This window comes from Phaenicophaeus curvirostris, chromosome 9 (genome assembly GCF_032191515.1).
Source record: "Phaenicophaeus curvirostris isolate KB17595 chromosome 9, BPBGC_Pcur_1.0, whole genome shotgun sequence".
In the NCBI taxonomy this organism is placed as follows: Eukaryota; Metazoa; Chordata; class Aves; order Cuculiformes; family Cuculidae; genus Phaenicophaeus; species Phaenicophaeus curvirostris.
In genome coordinates this window covers 17,611,399-17,632,625 of record NC_091400.1, presented here as the reverse complement: position 1 = coordinate 17,632,625, position 21,227 = coordinate 17,611,399, and the positions used below count along the sequence as shown (strand labels likewise).

General features: G+C 41.4%; 1 protein-coding gene across 5 annotated transcripts in view; it reads right to left on the bottom strand.

Annotated features, from left to right (window-relative positions):
• ARHGAP22 (Rho GTPase activating protein 22) overlaps window positions 1–21,227 on the bottom strand; it is a 132,815-nt gene that overhangs the window by 44,920 nt on the left and 66,668 nt on the right. Inside the window, exon 1 of one of the 5 annotated variants that reach the window (XM_069863256.1) lies at window positions 8,008–8,274. The exons of the other annotated variants lie outside the window; for them this stretch is intronic. Within the exon in view, the coding sequence (XP_069719357.1) occupies window positions 8,008–8,059 (52 nt within the window). The 5' untranslated portion in view covers window positions 8,060–8,274. Of the gene's footprint in view, window positions 1–8,007; window positions 8,275–21,227 lie in introns of those variants that run through there. 5 annotated transcript variants of the gene reach the window in all.

Below are 21,227 nucleotides of genomic sequence, written 5' to 3'. Positions count from 1 at the left end.
GAAGGTCCTTTAAAACATCTTCTGTTCTTTGATAGTTTACAGGGTTTTGTCCTGCCTCAAGCAAAAGCTGCTGACCAAAGCTAAGATCACAGTCATGGCAAGATAGAGTCTCTTTGCTAACAAGGGAAACTAAAAGAATTTCTACAAAGGAGGACAGAAAGGAGACAAATGCTCAGGAGACATTAGCTCACAGGAATGTTTCCCAAAAGTCCTTAAGTCTCACACAGGCACTTACAGCTACCAAGCATCATAGTGCAACTTCCTCCTGGTGTGACAGCATATTTGCAGCAGGGATGTTCACACTGGCTAGGCAAACTCTAACTACACTCCAGTCACCTCTAGACCAAGAAATGTTACTTACGAAAAATCTCCACTTGCCCTAAGCTTAGAATCAAGTATTGTACTAGGTAAAGGGTCAGAGTAGGTTTACCACATGCAGTTTACACATACCAGTTTAGGGGACACATGTTCTGGGGAAATCCAGCCATCAACATATTTTATGATGTTCAAATACAGAAGATTAAGTTCTCATTCCAAGAAACAAAAGAGCCTTGATCAATGCACTTTGTGATATACTATGCAAACACAAATGCTAGGGTTGCCAGTTTAGCTGCGTTTGCCAGAGTGACATTAACTTTGCAAATCAGATCTGTTTACACAGATTTAGGCCACGGAGAATTAGCATCTGGGTGAGACTGGAAGAATATCAGAAAACATTCCAAGCAATGAGGCTATAGGCAATATATTTTGGTATTTTTATACTTATAGAAGCAGAAAGCCCATTCTAACAGTGCTGGTATCTGTGGGCCTGCTCCATAGATACATTTAGCCCAGTTGGTTCAACAAGAAAAACGAGAACTGAGAATAGGGCACATATATCTGCTTTGTGTGCCTCCTCCCTCTCCTCACCCTGCTCCTTTCGTGAGAGTGCAGAATTGTATGCAGCTATCACAGGCACCATGTGTTGTAAGAATTTTTGTCTTTGCAGTCAAAGGCAGGATAACAGCCAGAAACCAGGATCTGCTCAGCCAATAACATGGTATATTTAAAAAGACTTCCAGCTTCTGTTTCAAAACAAAGAAATTTTGATAAGCCTGAAGTCAGCAGCTGCAGCCAGCAGCATGCTGCTTCCTTACCTTGGGGACACCTGCTGAGTTGCTGCCTGTTTAATATTACATTAAAACAGAAGCTTTCCAGATAATGAATTATGTATCTGCAGTGGAGCTGTGGTATGCAGGGAGCTGGGGAGGACAAGGGTTGGAAATGGAAGAACTATTTGCGTTAATGGTCTTCAAGGCTAGAAAAAAACCAAAAACAAACAAACAAAAAAAACCCTGATGGCTCTGATTTGTCTGAGTCCCAGTTGGCTAACAGAGGGAATTGAGGGAGCATGGTTAAGTGCTGCCTCCTCCTCCTTTCCCCATGTTTTATTGAGAACAGTCAGGTAAGTTTGAAAGTCCCTAAAAGGGCATACAAACATAAAATAAGGGAAAAACAACAGGGCTATAAGCTGGCTTGTGACTGCAGCCAATTTTACTGCCCTAGCATTAAAGACACAGAAGATTACCTTTTACCATAGTTTTTATTTAAACAGTCTGCAGTATGAAAGCAAGAAGCAAACCCAGCAGAAACGACTGCCCTGAAAGCTTGATCTCTGCCAGTTCTCTCTCTCTTTCTCTCTCTAAGAGAGACCTCAAGCTATAGCCTCTGAAGCAAATCTGCAAGCACTTGCTAAATAGACAGAGCTCCTCTAGCCTACCAGAGAGAAGACTGAAAAATACTCTTGCCCATTTAATTTGTTAGGTGATCTGGTTACGTAGGTGCAAAAGTGTTACGTAAAAATAATCATAAGGAGTGAGCACATATGCAAATGCATAATTAAACATCTCTAAGCCTTTAATGCTCCTGTTTGCAGATATTCTAGTCCTGTCCCATGTTAGGGTCTAAACATAAGTGGAGGCTGATTCTCAGAAAGAGGCAGACAGTAAAAAGATCTCTTCATACCATACATTTTATCTTAAGACATCTTATCCTAAGATCAGATTCATCCAGTTTAGTTCTGTTACTTATCCATTTAATTAAAGATGTCCAGCACAGCTCAAACTGATAAGGACTAGTCACGCCACAGCAACTGCAAAACAATCTTATAACAAGTAGATGCACATACGTAGAAGTCATTTCAGTTTATGCTTGAGCTATTAACAAATAAATTAAAAGAAATAAAAAGGATCTTCCATTGCTGGAATATGTTTGTCCCATAGAACTAAACACTTGTTTGGGGGAACAAGCACAGAGAGATTAAAATCACTTTCCCAGGTTACAGTGTGCATCAGTGGAATATGCCTTCTCTGTATTTAAAAAAAAAAAATAATGAAGCCTTCAAATCCCATAATAAGGAATTCCTACATACCAGCAGAGAACTAAGACACAGAGATACTGCTTTCTAGTATGATAGTGGCTAGTGAACAGCAAAGCCATGAATGAAAACCAGAAGTACTACATCCAGCCACCCTGGATTAATCAAACACTGATTCTCAAAAGCAAGGAATACTATTTGGAAAGTTGGTCGCATGCAACTGCAAAGGCAGTGCCAGCCCTAGAAAGCAGAAAGCAAAGAATTACAGAGAACAAGCTGAACAGCATGAAGATTGTTCCCCCAGCACAGGGTGGAAAGCAGTCCACTTTCTCATCAGTGTTCTTGAAATTGGACCGCCACGTTAGAAATTAGGAGCATATTGTGTCTCAAAAAGCTATTTCTTCACTCGGCAGCCCCAGTGTTTGCCTGGCACCTCCTCTTTTTGGAGAGCTTTAACTAGTGAGCTGAAGTCACCACTCTCTCAGCAGCACACGCATGGCTCATTGAGAGGCACAGCGGTGTGTTGGCCAACTCTGCCCCTTAAGCACTATGCTTCTTGGCAGCACTGACCTGTCTGGCTTCTGAATCCCAGAACCCTGTGGAGAGAGTGGCCTGGATCCCACAAAAGCCTAGATACCGGTTGGATAAAGCCCCAGTTCCACTCAGATTTTAACACCAACAGAGCCACATGGCTCTGGAAGTAATTTGCTGAATGACAGATGCACCTCTGTGGTGCACTGCCAGCTCCTTTTGTATCTCCAGCCCCATGGAGTCCAGCACACTGCTTCCTGGAGTCTCTAACTGCTCAAAGCAGCAGAGTGTGTATCTAGAATTCAGACTGCATGTGGGCTCATTCTCAACCCAAATGCCTTGCTTCGATTCCAGATACCTCACCACAACATGTCTGCACCTTCCTGCATCCCAAAGCTATGGAACAGATCTATTTGTAGGGGGGTTTAAGACTGATTTCTAGTCAAGGAAGCAGTCCTAGAAAACAACACATTCACTGGTTCAATAGGTAACATGGTTATCCGGCGCCCTTTTGTGTCTCATCATGATGCTTTTGCTCAATTTTCTGTACTGGAGCATCCACAAGATACGTGGATAAGAAGTTTAATAAAACACAAAGGGTCAAGTCACACTGCCTGTGCTTCAGGGTTGGAAGTAAAGCCACACACCACCATAGTTCCTAGGTCCATCTAATAATGGAGCTCTTCAGCTTCTCTTCCTCCCTGCTAGCCCTGCTAGAATGAACTGATGATCTATGGTTAACTGGGCAAAGAATTAACAGAAGAGCAAAATCACAACGGTCCCTCTTCAACACAACTGTAATAGATGCAGAGCATCTTCATCACCAGTCCTGGTCCTCACTCCCCTCAAATCACAGCATTGTACAGATTGAGATGCACTTCTCCCATCTTCCCTAATGGATATAAAACCACTCACTCTTTGAGCACATCAGAGAAGGAAAACAACCAAGCACAGACATAAAAGAGCAGGAGAGGCAACATAGCTTAGGGCCAAGTCCTGCCTTTAGTATGGCCACCCCCAGGGTTCTACACAGGCAGAAGTTCTGAGCATACTAAAAGCAGACACCGAAAGTCTCGTATGTTGACACAATACAAAAATAACCCAATTTGCAGCCATTGGATAACCCTGAGGGTGCTGGGTGTGGGATGCTCTTCTCAGGCAGCAGCTAACAGACTTCCCTCCCATGAGTGGCAGCCGCCTCATTTGTCTGCTGCACGTCGCATTTTCCCTGGAAGCTCTGTTTGCTGAACACAAAGAGTGAGCCCACAACATTAAAGCACACCTCCCTCCTTTGAAGCTGAGATTGTTTGTCTTGCCTGGCTACAAACTAAAACTGCCTTAAACATACAGCTTTGAAGTCCTGTAAATCTACAGTTGCAGCAAAGTAAGGACCACTTGGCAATAAAACATTACTTTAATTTTTTTTTTTAATTAAAGAGAAAAAGGCTTTCCTGAATCCAAAATTTACACTTTCTCCCATTAAAAATCAAGAAGCAGGTGAAGAATCAATGGTGACTTGCCAGATCAGAGACAATGCTGACTGTGTGACATTTTATAGCCCAGCTTTGAGTAGTGTTGAGACAGTGCTCAGTGAACGGCCAAAGGAAAACAGAAATTTTATTGTAGGAGGGCATCTGAGAGAACAGGGTTTTAACAATAGGCTGCAGAGGTTAATAAACCTTTTTCATTGTTTTGATGCCTTATTTAAGGTGTGCATGTGAGGGGGTGTAACTGATAGGAGTTTGATGGTGCTTAAATCTGGCAATATGAAAAATAAAGGAGCCCTTATTTGTATTTTTCCCAAATCTGTCATTGCTGCAGGTTTCACCAGAAGGTAAGAGTAGGCTAAGGATACATCACCAAATGAGACCTGCAAGAAATCTCCATAAGCACAATAGTCTGCAAAGCAAAATATGTACAACAAGACAGAACACCATGCTTTGGCTTGGCTGTTTCATTTCAGGGATGCCTGGATGATCTCTCAAGCCCCATGAAAAAAAAAGAAAAAAGATAATTAATCCAAAACACAGTGAAAACTGACCAGGAATACTACTGAGAAGACAAAATGGAACACAGTGAGAATAAAGTTCACTTGGGAGAAACAGGCTTCAGCTACAACTTTGTACAAGCATTGTCCAAGGAGCTAAGAGGCAAACCCCTGCAATGCCTCTGTTTTCAGGCTATAAAACTTTGGACAATCAGGTCTGCTGGCCACTTCCTGTATTAACTGGGGCAAGTTCCCTCTCAAAGCTGAATTAGGAGTGTTTATCTGGGACTTTTCTTTCGCATACGACCGATATTTCCAGCCATGAATTTGTCCATAGCCAAGCTCCTGCCCCCAAGCCACCTGAAACTGGGAAAGAGATCACACACAAACCTCACTGCTCTTGCTGTCTTGCTCCTTCCCTGTTTAGAGACATAGAGAACAATAAGGATAGATCCACTGGAGCCTGTGGCTACTGTAGCCTTTATGCAACTGCACTTTTGATGCTACTCCTAAGGCACTCTGTAATCATTTAATGCCCTCTAACGACCACATTTACTTACTAGGAAGGATCTCCTTACTCAGATCACAGTAAAACCTCTGCAAATGAAGTACATTCTGAAAGGGAGCTGGAAGAGATTGCCTTAAGTGACTGGATGGAAAGAGGCTCAAAAACTGGGAAGAGGCCAGACTCTTCAAAGCAAGATTAGTGACAGGCTGATGTTAAACAGCTCATGGAGATGCCTACCTCTCAGCACTCCCCACTCAGACACATAGGTTCTCCCTTAATGCTACGGCACTTCCCAGACTGTCCTGGAAGCAAGAGGAAAATGGTTAGCACAGAGAAGAACAGTCATCAGAAGGGAACGGGATACCTACCTACCCTGCCAGCATGCCTGGACCAGGAGGTATCCTGGACAGCTAGGAGGATTTCACAGATCAGATAGATTTTGGCAGAAGTAGGATCACAGAGGCAACATCCTCTACCCTCTTTGGCACACCAAGATGCTTTTAGGGAAAAGCTATTTGGGATGTTCAGTTAGCTGAAAACTTTCATGTTGGTAGTGACTCACTAAAAATACATCTGATTGCTTGTTAGCTAAGCTTCCCCCAGTCATGTCTTAAAGGCCCAGATTACGTTTGTGTTCATTCTGGTTTAAAATCGGTCCTTCTAATTTGTGTAGGCTGGGCACCAAGCTACTGCTCCCAGTTCCTCACTGCCTTCTTAAGTATGCAAGGCTGGCTCCAGGGCAAGGAAAATCACCGCCACAGCACTGCGACACCAGTGGTGGCTACTAATAGAAGCAGCCCCACCAAGTCTAGACCTACAGCCACAGCTCCTACCCATACCTGCTGTTGCTAGAGGCTTAGTCCTCTCCTGCATCAGCACAGCACCCACCCTGACAGGTGGGAATGCCAAATCACAGCAAGGCAGCCACAAGGATCAGCTGACTAGGCAAAGGATTAAGCAATGAGTGACTGCTCTCCAGCTTCAAACTTTAACCTTTAGAGGGTCACATTAACTCATGCTGGGTGTCTAAAGTGGGGCTCCAGGACTAAAGGGACTGCTGTGCACAGCTTCTTACGACAGAGAGACAGGGAACATCTCACAGCAAACTGGTAGGCATTCAGAAAGATGCACATACCCCGCTCTCACAGCAGGTATCAGGGCTGGGCAAGTTTTTCTTCAGGTGCACCTGCCACAATAGTTTTACCTTTCCTGCCTGTATCATCAGCCCTTTTCTGCAATGCCTGCTGCTGACAGAGGTAAAGTAGGCACATTTCCTCAGCATCTGTCTAGAGAGACATTCCTACTGTGGCATATGCTGTAAGGGGAAGAGGCACTGGTTAGCTGAGTGCCCCAAGCAGATGAGCAAGAAGAGAGAGCAAAATCTGCTCTATGCCCCCTTGTAAAGTGGCATATAAGTGTACACACGTACAACAAAATTATTGAAAAGAACTTAGAAAAAAGCAAATTAAGGATTCAATTATAATCTTTTCTGCTCCTTTCTAATAAAAAACTTGACATGACTCTATCCTTAAAAATTCCCGAACAATTGTGTACATTTGTGTACATGTGCATACATTTTGCTCAACAAAATACAAAAAAAATTGGTACCAGTGACTAAATATCAGCTTAACTCACTTCTCACATCTCAATGACTAGTTCTTATTGTGCAATTCACTTTTTAATAAAAATAGGAACCCAGTAAGAAACACAATGGTAGGTTAAAGAAAGCAAATTTGCATTTCTTCAAATCTTTTCTTCAACCTAAAACTTGTGATGAAAATCTGTACAATTCCACCTTCTAGCTATAACTTAGAGGCAACTTATATTCAAACAAGGAATAAGGGTAATATATACAATAAATAAAGGTATATAAACACATGAGCATGCAAATATATATATGCTTAGCCAGGTAAGCAGGTCACATTCCTCTGATCCCCTGTCATTGACAGGTGTCCCACCTACAAGAAATCACTGTTGTTTCCCTTTGTGCAAAACCCACATCTGGACTGCTGTTTCTCTATTAGGAGCTTATTAAACTGTCAGTTTTTATCATGCTAGATAGATCTACTTGGAGGTAGAACAATCACACGGCCATTCTTAAAGCAAATCTCACAACATTGAGCTGAAAATCTACATGGAATCATGCACTCAGGTATTCCAACATAGAAAAGATACTAAGAGGAAACCTGCTTTTCCTTCACTTGGTATTATTTAAGTTACTATTTCAATGTAATTTTTTTTAATGCTCATTTTGGACACCAAAAATAAAAATACTCAGCCACCTATGTAAAATTATCTGGAAAAATAAATATACCGAGACATTCTGTTGCTGTTTTTTTCTGCACTAGGGATTCCATCCCTGTGCAGAACAACATATGTCTCACATTTAAAGGGTTAAACATATTCTGGCTTAGTCGGCTTTACTGAATGTAAAATGCAAGATAATAACATACACTGTATCTTGAACCAAAAATGCACACAACATAATAAAATCCCCTATGCTAACCAACCAGCAGTATGAATAGATCCATTCCCACTGCTTGTTAATTCAAAACAAATCCTTTACTGTGATTTAAAGCGAAACAGACAACAGTAAACTAAACACACCAAAAAATTATGACTTACCCTTTCGCAGACACTTGCTTTTCTTAAGATATTTGGCAGTAAAAAACGGCATGGCTGCAACACTAAGGTTTCATCCAAAGCTGACCTTTTATTACCAAGTGCTAAGAGCAAAATGACTAGACCAAAGAGAGAAAGCAAATTATGATACCAGATCTTTAAAATGCTCAGTGATGAGCAAAGGGAATTCAGAGTGGGATAAAGTATGTCAAGTTGCACGGTGGGGATTGCAGATATCTTTCTGCTCATTAGCACTGCTGTTGGAGTTATTTGAAGTGTGCTCAGGGGAAATGAGGACAATTTCCATGACAATATGTACACTATCATATAAGGAGGAAGCATTGTTTTCAGGCAGAACTTCTGCATTACTCAGCTGCTGCAACAACCACCAATATATTGAGAAGGAAAGAAAAAACCACATCAGGCTTGGATAACGTAAAAAAACCTGATTCTACTAACCATTTCTTGTCTAGAGTGGAAAATGTATCACTATAAACCTCCCATGTCTTGTCACTGGGCTATCCCCTCATTTTCTTCTTAAGCCCTTCCGTAAAAATAGGAGCCTTGCTAAGTAGTTAAAGAAAACATCAGGAGATTTTTACTCCAGTCACGCAGTACCCTATGTCTCAATTTCCCTGTCTTTCAGATGGGATGACAATGTGGCCATGCCTGCATTTGTAAAAAACTTTGAGGCTCTCGGGCAGTAGGTACCAAAAGAAGGACAAGTGCTTAACCTCATTGTTTTGCCCTCCATTAATACAGCTGTTTATATTCCTTCACTCTACCATGCAACTTTTAGGACCAAAGGCTGCCTAAAAATTTCTTACTTTTATTCAGTCAGAAGGATCTGATCTGGAAATTCAGTCTTATTCTTGTTGCTCCTACTGCCTCTCTGGAAAAACTGAAGGCAGTTTGGTACTGATTTTATGTCCTTTCAAGATGCATAAAATGGGGATAGTATGTTTGATGGCGATGACATTTATCCATGTCTGCCTCCTCCTAGTCATTTAGCTCTAAATTCACTCAGCCACAGCATATCACTTGAGCAGGCAACACCTCTACCCTCAGTCTTTGGAATATAAAGGACAAATCCAGAAATTTGACTATGCAGTCTTGGGCACACCAGTTTCTCTATGCCTCGAGACTTTTTGTGTAATGACTACAAGATGGGACTCACTCTTATAAAAGCTGATAGACATGTCATGGAAAACATGTAAAGCACTAGATTTATACTTCTGTGGGTGTTTCACTCCTTGGATTTTACTACTTCCAGCCTTTAGGGTACTGCCAAGTCATCACTGCACTGAGATGCAAGTAAGCGTTACCTGAAATGGAGAACATTTATAATCTGTAATCAATAATCTATTGACTGGATGAATTTGTAGTCAGCTTTCTAGACAAGCAAAGTAAGTGATCTGAATCAAACTAGTACTATTCTTACAAAGTAAAAGAATTCTATAATGAAGATTGCATAAACAGTGTACTCTACAAGGTAGAGAGATGATAGCAGGGCCTTTACTTGAATAATTTGTTGTCAGTGCACAAATACTTATTTTTTTAGGAAAGCTAAGTTTTATGCTCAAAGAAAATCCATTTTGTGTGCAATCTCAAAAACTTCACCATAGTTTAGTATTCATAAATCCTGTGATGCTCAATAGGTGTAATATATCAGTACCATCATACCAAACCCTCAAATTTCTGCTCTTTAGTTAGACAGTTTGGAAATTAACTGACAAGCTTTCAGACACACAAACAATTCCTCCATAACAAACTTCAAGGTAAGCTCAGGTTAACTTAATTATGTTAACCTCTTTGAGCAAAAGGGTACTTAAGCATATATGGAGCAAAGAGGAACAGTAGAAAAGAAAGAGGTGAGAAAAAAGTCCCAGTGAGCTGGTGACACAGGCAACTGCAAACCACTGCAGCTGTTAGTTGGACTTGGGGAATTCACATGATCTCGGAATGGGGAGGGGACAGGGGAGCAAGCCAGTCACTATCCTGCTCTTGGAAATGGCCCAATACCATCTCCTCAAGAAGCTGGAAAAATCTTGCACACATGAATCTACGTGTACCTACTACATTGGTTCCATCCATGACCAGACTGGCATGCATTTGTCACCCAAAGACTAGGGGACAACACTGTATGTGAGTATAGAAGGAACTGGTCTAGTAAATCCAATCTACACCATATTTAAACTTGAAAAAATGCATGATCCTAGTCTAATGTCCTCAAAGACTACTCAGACTTTCTCCCAGATCTAACACAATTTATGGCCTCACAAATCTGTCCATGGATATCTGGAAACATTGGCAGGGAGGGCTTTCTATCACTGCTAATTCCTTCTGGAAGACCCCAAAGATTTATAGTAGAATTTGGCTAATTTGAAAGAGAAACTAGTTCACCCATGAACCTCATGACACTTCTTCCTGCTTTCATTGTGTGGTACATGGGAAAAAATATCATGACCAAACAGCCCTTGGAAGATCCCCTTTGTCCTTCAGCTTCCTCTTTGCCAGCAGACATGCCTCCCGCACAGGAGCACACCAAGCTGGAGTTTCTGCTGAAGTAAGTCTACCTTTTTGCACACAGTAAATTAAAAAAAACAACTAAGAATAAATACCCAGAAAAACCACAGCACCACAAGGGAATCCCCTTCCCTTCTCTGCGAGTTTAATACACAGTCAGATTTAGATTACTGCAGTAATCCCTCCTGGTTGCCTAAGAATCTGGCCCTTTAATGACCTTGCACAAAAACCTAGTGCTTTAAACTCCAGTACTCCCCTATATTCTGCCTCATTTCCAACTCACTCTGCCCTTGGAGCTAAAAGCAGAGGTTGCCCTCCTGTTAGACTTGTAATTTCCAGGGAGAACTTTGAACTTACATAAACAAACATTTCTGTCTCTCATCCAGGGCAATGAAACACAGGCTCTTTCTCTTACATTCCTCACCTTCTACTGCTACCAAGCTACTTTGAGGAACCCCAAGGGCTTGTATCTTCATGATGGGGAAACTATATATTCTTCATCCTCTACCAGTTTTCTGTTCCTCAGGCACAGCTTTCTTTAATCAGCTCTCCAAACATGTCTGCAATAAGGTGAAAATTTCTATCCTAACAAAAATCTGCAAACACCAAGAATAAACTGAAGTGGTTGCAAACAATTAAAGGCTATTATTTACCCCTCTTTCAGTCTGCTTCCTTTAGTAATGCTTTTAGAAAAGATTAGATACAGCCAGGACTGCAACAAATCTTTTCCTGTTATCTATAATCACTTCAAAACTCCATTAATATACAGTTATTGGGTCCCTCCTCTTTTGACCTTCCTTCACCCAACTTCAGATGCCATTTCACAAACAGAGACTGACTGCGGAGTGCACAGAGCACAACCTTTGCTGTTAGCAGCAGGCCAGCTAGTGTGGAGAAAAGCTCTTATGACTCTTAATACTTAAACTTTTTACAGAAGACCCAGCATCAGGTTTCAAAATGGCTTGCTAAGAAAGTCAGCATCACCTTCCCCATCTTACAGACGGGAATTGGAGAAAGGGCTCATGACTTCTGTACAATCACCACAAGATTAAGAAAGGGAGTAAAAGAGAAACTTTTCTGAATGTACATAAATGAATAGCATACAGTTTTTTCGGTTCACATTCTTTATCCTGTGGCCCAAGAGGACTTCACCACCTTGCAGGAACAGCGGACTGACTGATGAAAGACGTGAAAACTGTTGCTTCCTATTAAAGACTATTAGTTGTAGCCACATGTTGGAATTTTCCACTGAAATACAGCCTGGGGGGGACTTTCTGCTGTTATTTCCCACCTGGGAAAAGTTAGCATGAAACTCCAGGAGAAAGACATAGAGACTCAACATTAATCTTAAAGCATCTGATCATAGCCTGTGTGGTAAGACTACATGGCTTTCTTAGCCCTTAAATGTAGGGGATGGCAGTGACAGGTTGGGGAGGAGGAGGAGGAGTGGTGGAGGAGCAGATCCCTCCATCTCTCAGTAACATGATGCTGTAGAACAAGCAGGTGATGGAGGGGCAGGTGCTCCCTCCCTGACACTGCCACCATGTCTGGGCTAGAAGGGGACTAAGGGTCTACAGCCCAATGTGGTAAATTTGCAGGCCATCAGATGACCACATGCTGGGCAAAAGCTGCTGTTCTATGCAAGCCCTAAAACAGGAGGGACAGAAGACTACTGCAGTAATACTGACATTCAAGTCTGCTGCCATAGCCCCAGCTTTTATTTTACCGGATGGAAAGAGCATGTACCCAGGGTACTTGTTTAAAAAGATTCCTCACCCCTGCAAAGTGACCAGGAGAGATTTCGATCTGCTGCTGATTGAGCTGATAAAAGCAGCCTTTTTCCCTTTCAGCAGTTCAGAACTCAGCCTGCCCTGAAACAAGTAGAGTCATTTTAGTCTGTGACCACATACATAAATTGTATCTGCAGAACAAAGGAATCTCCAGTCGATTAAAAAGATCCTGTGGCTACAATATTCTTCTGGGAAGATGCCATCTACATATGCTTATTATAGCCACAAAAATCCCACCCTCTCATTTGCCTTGAGCAAGTAATTGTCTTTATAAGCAAGTAAAATAATTATTTTTCCAACATACTTGTCATCATTAATTATGGCCAGATAGCCAAGTAGGAGCTCATGCCTGGGCTTTTAAATGCTTGTAGCTAGTTAGCATGGCTGCCTGTAACTTTACAAGGTTTTTTTTGGTGTTAACATTAATGTACTATGGCTTCGATAGATCAAGGCACTCACTGATGAGTTAAGCATGATTCATCTGCAGAACATGAAGACCCTTCATGCTTATCTGTCCCACAGTAAAAATGAGGTTTAATTTCGGTCTATGTTATGTGTTTGTGATGAGCATTACTGGCTGTATTCTGAATGTCACATTCAAGCAAACACGTTACAATGATGAAAAGATTTTCCAAATATGAAGACTGGTGTTTGCAGGAATTTAATGCCAGAAGTCCACTGAGGTAAAGGCATTTCACTGCTCCACTGGCCACCTTTGCAAAGCTCTTGGGCATTAGTTTGGGAACATACAATATTAACTTCCTAACAACCAGAATGCAAACTTTGGCCTGGCTCCTGTACTTCTCTCTGAGCCAAGTCCCCAATGAAGTTGATGCAACTTTCTCTGCATAAAGGCTACAGAATTTGCCCTACTTTTCCTTTTTTTTTTTTTTTTCTAGTTTAACAAGGCGGGGGTGAGAGGGGAAGAGATGCTGTTTCACTAGTACATCTCTGTTATTTCTTTATTCTACTTAGTAGGACTTTACCTAAACTTCCTAAGACAAAGAAGATGCTGTGTTGAAAACCACTGGATACAGAAGATCACAATGTAGCATGAAGTTCACTGAGAGCTCCCAGAAGACATTTTTTATCTTTATTTTTTTTTATGACATGTTAACGGCGACTTTTGTTTGTCAACCAGCCTGCACACAATCTAGCTTCTGAATCATTGCCGCTCCAGGCATTTACAGATTTCAGGCCAGCCTACCCAAATCAGGAGACTGGCTTCCAACCAAGAGGACTTTTTCATTATTATTCATCTTCTGGTTTCTGAGCCTTTACAGATCCTATTTGGTAGCTTTATTTTAAATCTACTAGTAGTAAGAGACTTGCTTTTTATTAATGAAAGCTTCAAATTTTACATAATCACACTATTCAAAATGAAGGATTTTAAGGGCAAACACATACATAATAAGATACAGCATATGAACTCAGGGCTCTGTATTTCAAAATGGGTAACTCCACAGCCTTGTTATATTTCTCTTGATTCACTTTGGAAATGAAATAGATTAAACTATGTAGGTATCTCAGCGAAAATAAGGACAGAAATACATCTATAGTACTAACAACGCACAACAGTACAAAGTGGTAAGTCTACAGCGCCTAGCTGAAAGATACTGATACAGCAAACTGATTCAGTAACACATTTTTGCCGGCAGAACTGTTGGCAAAGCATGGCTTAGTGGCACAGTAGGTAAAACAGGACAGAATAAATCACTGTAAATCTGTGTTATGAGAGTGGGGAAGGAGCCTTTGACTATTTCTTCAGCACAGGAAATAGATGCAATTTTGCTCCTACTACCAAAAACCATTTAATGCAGGCACCTCTACTCTCCATCCCAAAGTGGATAATGCAAATGAAGACAAGGACACACAGAAACGGGAGCAGAACAGAAAGACTGCATGTGCAACATAAGCTAGCAGCATAGCTTCTATGAGGTATCCTTATCCTGCAGAGCCACTGGGTATACTCCCAGCACTGCGCAGCCCCTCATTGCATCCTCCAGCACTGCCGGTAACCGAGAGTCACAACCTTGCCCCACATCTGCAATCAAAAGGATGAAAGTCCCCAGGCACTAGTTAAGGGAAAACATTTTTTTTTATCCCCAGAGTAAGCTCTGATTTTCATCCTCATTACACAACTGCCACTCCACAGTCCCTCAAGCATGCATAATGCAATATAGTAATGCCAGCCTCACCATGCAAACCTCCCCAGGCTTTTACAGGGGCAAGAGGAAAACGGAATAAAATGGCAAAATGCAAATCAGCCACATACTTAATTTAAAAGCCACCTTTAATTAACATTTCTTCCTGTTTCCCTGGGTGTTGGGAGCACTGCTCTAAGCAAGCCACACTGGTAAACAGAGTCCTAATCATCTTGTTAAATTCATTCAAGCACATTACATATACCCTGGCAATTCACTGGCTTTAAACAGAATCTGAATTCTAATCTACAATCAGGCTGAAGTACGGAGGTATTATAGTTCAGTATATCTATTTTCACATCCCTCCACTGGGCAAAGACTGAGACAGAACTTCTCTTTCACGTAAAAGAATGAGGAAACAGAAAGAGGTCAGGTTCTCGTAAGACACCTAAACCAAGAAAGTGCCTTCTTTAATAGTTACACTGATGATTGCCTGCAACCTGCATCCTGTTAGTCCTGCACTCAGGCCAGGATCCCTTCTGCTTGGATGATGCCTCCTCAGAACAGTGACCTGACAGTTAACTTCCTATTTCCTCTTTCTCTCTACCAGAGCCGACAGCAGATAAACACCTTCTGTTCAGATCGGGCAATTACAACACTAATTGTCTCAACTAGAATATAGGCCTATTCCATTAAACAGAAGTTGCCTGTATTTCAAGGTGCAGCAGGAGAAATAAATATAATTGTGATACTGGGCCAAATTCTCATCAGGCAGAAGTAATTTATCTCTAATGATGTAAGCAAGGCCTAATTTATCCTCAGCTGAGGATCTAGCCCCATTTCTTTCCTGTGCTCAACCACAGCTGAGAGTTTCTTTCCCCAGATTTCCTCCCGAGATGGCTACTTTTCTAAAAAAAAAAAAAGTAGGGAAGTAATTAAAAAAAAAAGAAAGAAAAATAGAAAACTCCCAAACACCAACAACAAAAGCCTTTTACTTTTTTTTTCACTGGTATTTTGATTAAGTCCTAAGAGGAGTTCTTTGTTCAGAAAAGGCCCTGAAGCTGACAATATTACAGGGTCTCAGACAGCTCCTTTCCCAGTGGAGGCTGAGATGGAGGAGATGTTTCCACACCCTGTGCTCTGAACTCCTTTGATCCATTAACATCTGCCAGATAAACATCTCACACCACTAGCCCTGCTGATAAGGACAGTCAGTATCTTCACTGCTCCTCTACTGCATACAGGTCCATAATCCATAGGTGCAAACACTGTGTTTACATTACTTTGCTTTACTTGTTTGTCCCTAGGGAGTGAAACCTAGTCTCTTCACCTTTCATATCAAATATGGTGGATGTGAGGCTTTACGTGCTATGCAAGCACACCACTGTTTAGCTTTAAACAGGACTCTGACACCTCCGAGTTTCTCTACCCCATTGCATGACAGAAAACCATCCTAACATACCTGAATCCAATACAGTGATACACACGCAAAAACATTTGACAAGCCAATAATTGAGATACTAACTCTGACACCCAGTAATGGCAAGGCAAATATCCTCATCTAACAGATTAAAATGATTTGTTGCTAATGATTTGTGCACAAACTTAGAGGTAACACACTTAGCTCCCCTGTCACCACTAATTCCCAGCTGCACCATAACAATTTCTATTTCTGAGTGGGGACAACTGCTCCCTACAGTTACCAAAAATGATGTTTTTCTGCCACAGTACTCCTTTAAGGACTGAGAATCAAATAATTAGACAGAGAAATCATTACTGATTTGATTTGATAACAACACATCAATAGCTTACGTCATTCATGTAATGCAGCCCCAGGGCAGGGAGGAAGGGGGATGTAATCTCAGGAAGGACCAGAGCAGAGAGTATTCAAAAGCCTCACATGTTTTAGGCTATATGGCGCTTGCTCAAAAGGGTTGGGCCCCTTGGATTTATCTAACATCCTGGAAAACTGGACCAAGCCTGAATCACCTTAATTCACAAGTCCAACCCTCAGTATCAGTGGTAAACAAATGGTTTAGTTCAGGGAATACCATACATCCCACAGTACTGCAAGCTAAAAAAAAAAGTTTGAGAACATAAAATAAATTCAAGACTTTAGTTAAAACAAAGAAAAAAACCTATAAAATAAAAGAATAGCCACGTTTGGTCAGATCAAATTTGGAAGTATAGGAAAAAGACACAGAAAAATTAACAAATATAGACTGGGGGAGGTTGCTGTTGTATACAGTATACACATATACATATGTTACAGCTGTATGCAACAGCTACCAACAGACTTGTAAACCCATGTATGTCTAATCCCATTCTGAAACAATTTAGGTTTTAGCTCCTTTAATAAACTATGGTCATGGGAGTCTCAATCTAATTGTAAACTCTCAAGAAAAAAAAATCCTTTTGTTAATTTTAAAAATAGTAATTCTGACCATGTAAGTGATCCTAGCTGTTGTATTATAAAGTGCCCTGAGTAACGAATTATTGACTTTTTGTTTTGCCTGTACTGTTCAGAATTATATCCCGTTTTATCGTATCTACCTCTTAATCATCTCTTATCATGATCAAGGCAGTTTCTTCCTGCATGGAAGCCATGCATATATCTGAAAATATTCCTGTTGCTCTTAATTTTGGCATGTCTGCTGCAATAGAGTAGGGGAGATCAAGAACACAATCGAAGTCTTAAATCTGTTCTACAGAAAGGTAAATCTGCTGAGTAAAAATGGACAGATTACCATAGGAAATGGATTACTGAAGCGATTGTCAGAAATAAAGCATCAATAACTGTATAACTGAAGGTATTTTCTCTAATTTTTAAATTGATGGAAAGTTGTCAATAAATACCCAGCCCTGCCTTGCGTCACAGAACAGACATGGGGCTACAGGACTCAGGTGAGGCTTGGGGCACAAAATCCAGGACCAACTGTAAATTTACAGATGCAAGAGGCAGGCCCCTAAACAAGCTCAGTTTTCCAGAGAGCAATGCTCTACTCAAGTCAGCAGTGCAGTATTGACTTTTGTTTATTCAACACCATTCCTGTTAGAAAAGTGTGCAGAGCAGCATCAGGTAACTGTTTCTTTTACTGTGTGCTCTCCTAAATGATGGGATTTGCTTTATTTTGTTATAAATTACTTATACATTTTCCATTTTAACAGGTAGGATGTGTTTGTACAGAGCAGGAACTGAGCAAAAGAGGGACCAAAACAGTCTCCAGCATGCACAAGGAATGTAGGAAAAAGCTTCTGATATTCAATAACATTACAGTGATGATGACTACTGTACTCTCACTGGAAAAGCTAGACCTTCAATAAAAGCGGGTCAAAAGAGGAATAACATTAATAGCGGCTTATTCTTGCATTTCAGACTTTGGAACTGCCTAGCAGAGTTTGACGATCTGCTTCCCCAGGATACAAGAATCTTGCTGGCATTGAGGTGGAGAAGGGAAACAAGACAGGTCCTCTTCGTGTAGATTTTTTTGCTTGGCTGTTTCTTCTCCATTCCTGCAGGATGTGTGTACAGTGTGTGTTCACAGTACAGCCATATGATGACTGCAGTTTCAGTTGTAGCACTCAAGGCTTTGATCTAGAGATGGCTGGTTTTAGGAGCTCTGAACAGGCTGCTGCAGTTCAACAGCATGAGAACAGCTTTTGGAGTCATCTTATCTCCTTAGATCTTTTTTGATATGCTAATTAGAGGAACAGCGAGCAGTACATTAGCTAAGAATGCTTCAGACTTCTCCTATTTTGATGCACATAAAACAGTGCGCCTCACTGTACAGCAGCTGATAGCACACAACAGACATGCTGTCACACACCACCTTTCACCTACGCGTGCTCAAGGAGCCATTACAGAAGCCACTGCTCAGTCACAGCCACCTTCCCTGAAACTGCATCCATATCACTGTCACAGGAGGAACAAGCAACAATATTGCTCTGGGTCAGACCAGCGAGCCTAAGTACCCATGTTATGGTAATCCACTAAGCAAGAGAAGAAGGATTGAAAATCACATTGCCTGCTTTCCTTGTGTTCAACTCTGACTTAAACACAGCATTTTGCTCTATTGCCAAGCTGGGCACATTGCTGCTTCTTAAGAGCTGCTGCCCAGCAGTACCCATTGTAAGCCTCCTTCAGTTGCCTGCAACTTTGCCAAAACACAATTGTTTTGTATAGGGATGCCTGTGTCTTGCAGACTGGCCAGCTCACCCTGGGCAGAAAGAACTGTGTTATCTGGGATGGATCTGCCACCCCAACCTGGACTCAATGGGCTATCCAAGTTTTTCTTTCATCATGGAAACGAGACAAATGAATTCTACTGAGTCTGATTGGGTCACCTAGGGAGGGGAGCAGGGGAAGGGAGATCATCTCTGCATCTGAGTCTTCTGAGATGGTAATGTGAGCAGGAGATACAGCTTTCAGATCTTTCCTGTGGTCCTCTAAAGGACTACTTTTCTTTATAAGCACTTTTCTCTACAGCCCTTCCCACAGACTGGTTCCCTAAAAGGCCAGGGGCTGGTTCCCAGTCTGGGAGTCCTGGGAGATCTACGCAGCATTTCAACCACTCCATTCATGACCTGGCAAAACAGAGCTAAGACTGACGGTTGGATCTGCAGGACCGCATACAAGACTTATAATAATTAGGCTTCCTAATTTTGCTGTAATGACCTTGCATACATGACAGTGGGTTTGCTGAGTGGACACCAATATGTGTTCTACAGATGGTACTAACTCTACATTAAAGGAGAATCAGGGGCAGACAATCCCCCTGAAAAGCGGGATCAAGTTAACGTTGCCATTAAGTGCAGAATCTCCAGCTAACTATAAACCTTAGTGTTATAATAATCTATATATTTTACAAGCAGGCAAAAAAAGAAGGAGAAATAATCCGCATCATAGATTGGTATGAGTTGGGAAGGACCTTAAAGATCTAATTCCAACACCCCTGCCATGGGTAAGGACACCTCCCACCAGACCAGGCAGCGCAAGGCCCCATCCAACCTGACCTTGAACACTATTCCCCCGTGCATCCTGTGCCAGTGATTCACCACCCTCATCTTGAAGAATTTCTTCCTGATGTCTAATCTAAATCTTCCCCCTTGCAATTTAAAGCCATTCCCCCTCAACCTATCACTACATGCCCTTGTGAAAAGTCCCTCCCCAGCTTTCTTGTAGGGCCCCTTCAGGTAGTGGAAGGTTGCCGTAAGGTCACCCTAGAGCCTTCTCTTCTCTAGGCTGAACAACCCCAACTCCCTCAGCCTATCCTCACATCAGAAGTGCCCCAGCCCTCTGATCATCTTCATGGCCCTCCTCCAGACCTGTTCCACCAGTTCCATATCAACAGTTGCTAGTCTCTGTAGCCTCTCCAGTTGGATTGGTGTTATTAGCAGTGAAGCACACACACTTCTTAATCAACTTTATTAAAACTGTTTATTACAACATATACACATCATTTGCACGTTTATGACAAAAAATGAACCTCAAAAGCTTAATTCCTACAATATTAACAAGTCAGTGTGGTGAAACAAATAAATCTGCTTTTTCTAGTAGAAGCAAGATTGTCTCTTGAGTCACAGTCAAAGAGACTGACTCACTTGACTTCTCATGGCTGGTTTAAGATTAAATGTACTCTGGCCTCATATCCTATCAGCCTTACTCCACCTATATGCTTCATTGCTTGTAACTGTTTTCCCAATATCCTTGTACAGTAGGGAATGCAGTGTAAATCACATAACTGACTACCAATGCCTATGGCTTCATTAAATAGGGTTTTCTAACTTTTCTGTTTCTCAAAACCTTATTTATTAGTGTTTATCCCCAAATTTATTTGGCTGCTATTATGTCTAGTCTCAGTCAAATACCATTACAGTCTATTCCTTTCATCCCTCTCATTACATGTTTATATAAAATATAGATGTCTACTTTTAACTCTATAGAAATATATTTCAGTTTTAAGAGCTATGTTGAACATAATATTCCACTGAACCAGAAAGGAGTGGTCCTTCTAAGAGATGTAAATTATTATGTTTATAGGTAAGTGGTAAACACATGCTATCTACTGTCTGGATGAACACAGGCCATCACCATCACAGAAGTTAATGAAGTAGCTAACATTCCTGCCGAAATAGCACTAAAACTGAATTCCTCCTTGAGTCACAAATAGCAGGAAGCCTCTGGATCTTCTTAGAAACTATTTAAAATATAAGCATGTGAATGCTAGTATTTGTTGAGAAATAAAGGTTTTTTATCCTAATGTTTCTTTAGCGTTCAGATATATTTCAAGTTAGCTGGCAATCTATCAAAACTTTCCATTCCCATAGGTGTGGTAACCCTAAATCAGCTTGAGATCTCTCAACTTGAGCTGCCCATTGTGGATAACCAAGAAGCAACAAGGCTGCTTCTGCTAAGCTGCATGGTCTGCTTTAGGAGCTTGCAATTCAGGTTGTTAAGATATCCCTCAGCCAAAAGCCTGTCACAGCAAGGAAGGCAGGACACAAAGTCACAGACAGTCTATGATGAATCCACACCCTGGGTCTAGGTCCTTTCCGTCCTTCTTGGGCTAGACTTTTAATGTTATATGTAAAGCCTTACCAGCAGCAGCCTAAGGATAACAGTAACAGCTGCTCTGATTATTAGAGACAACCATAGCCATAGATGTTATTCATCCACATACTAAAGCCAAGGGTTTTCGAGGATTTGCAGGAAGACAGGGTTACAATAACAGATCCAGGACATAATAAAAGACAGTTTCATTTT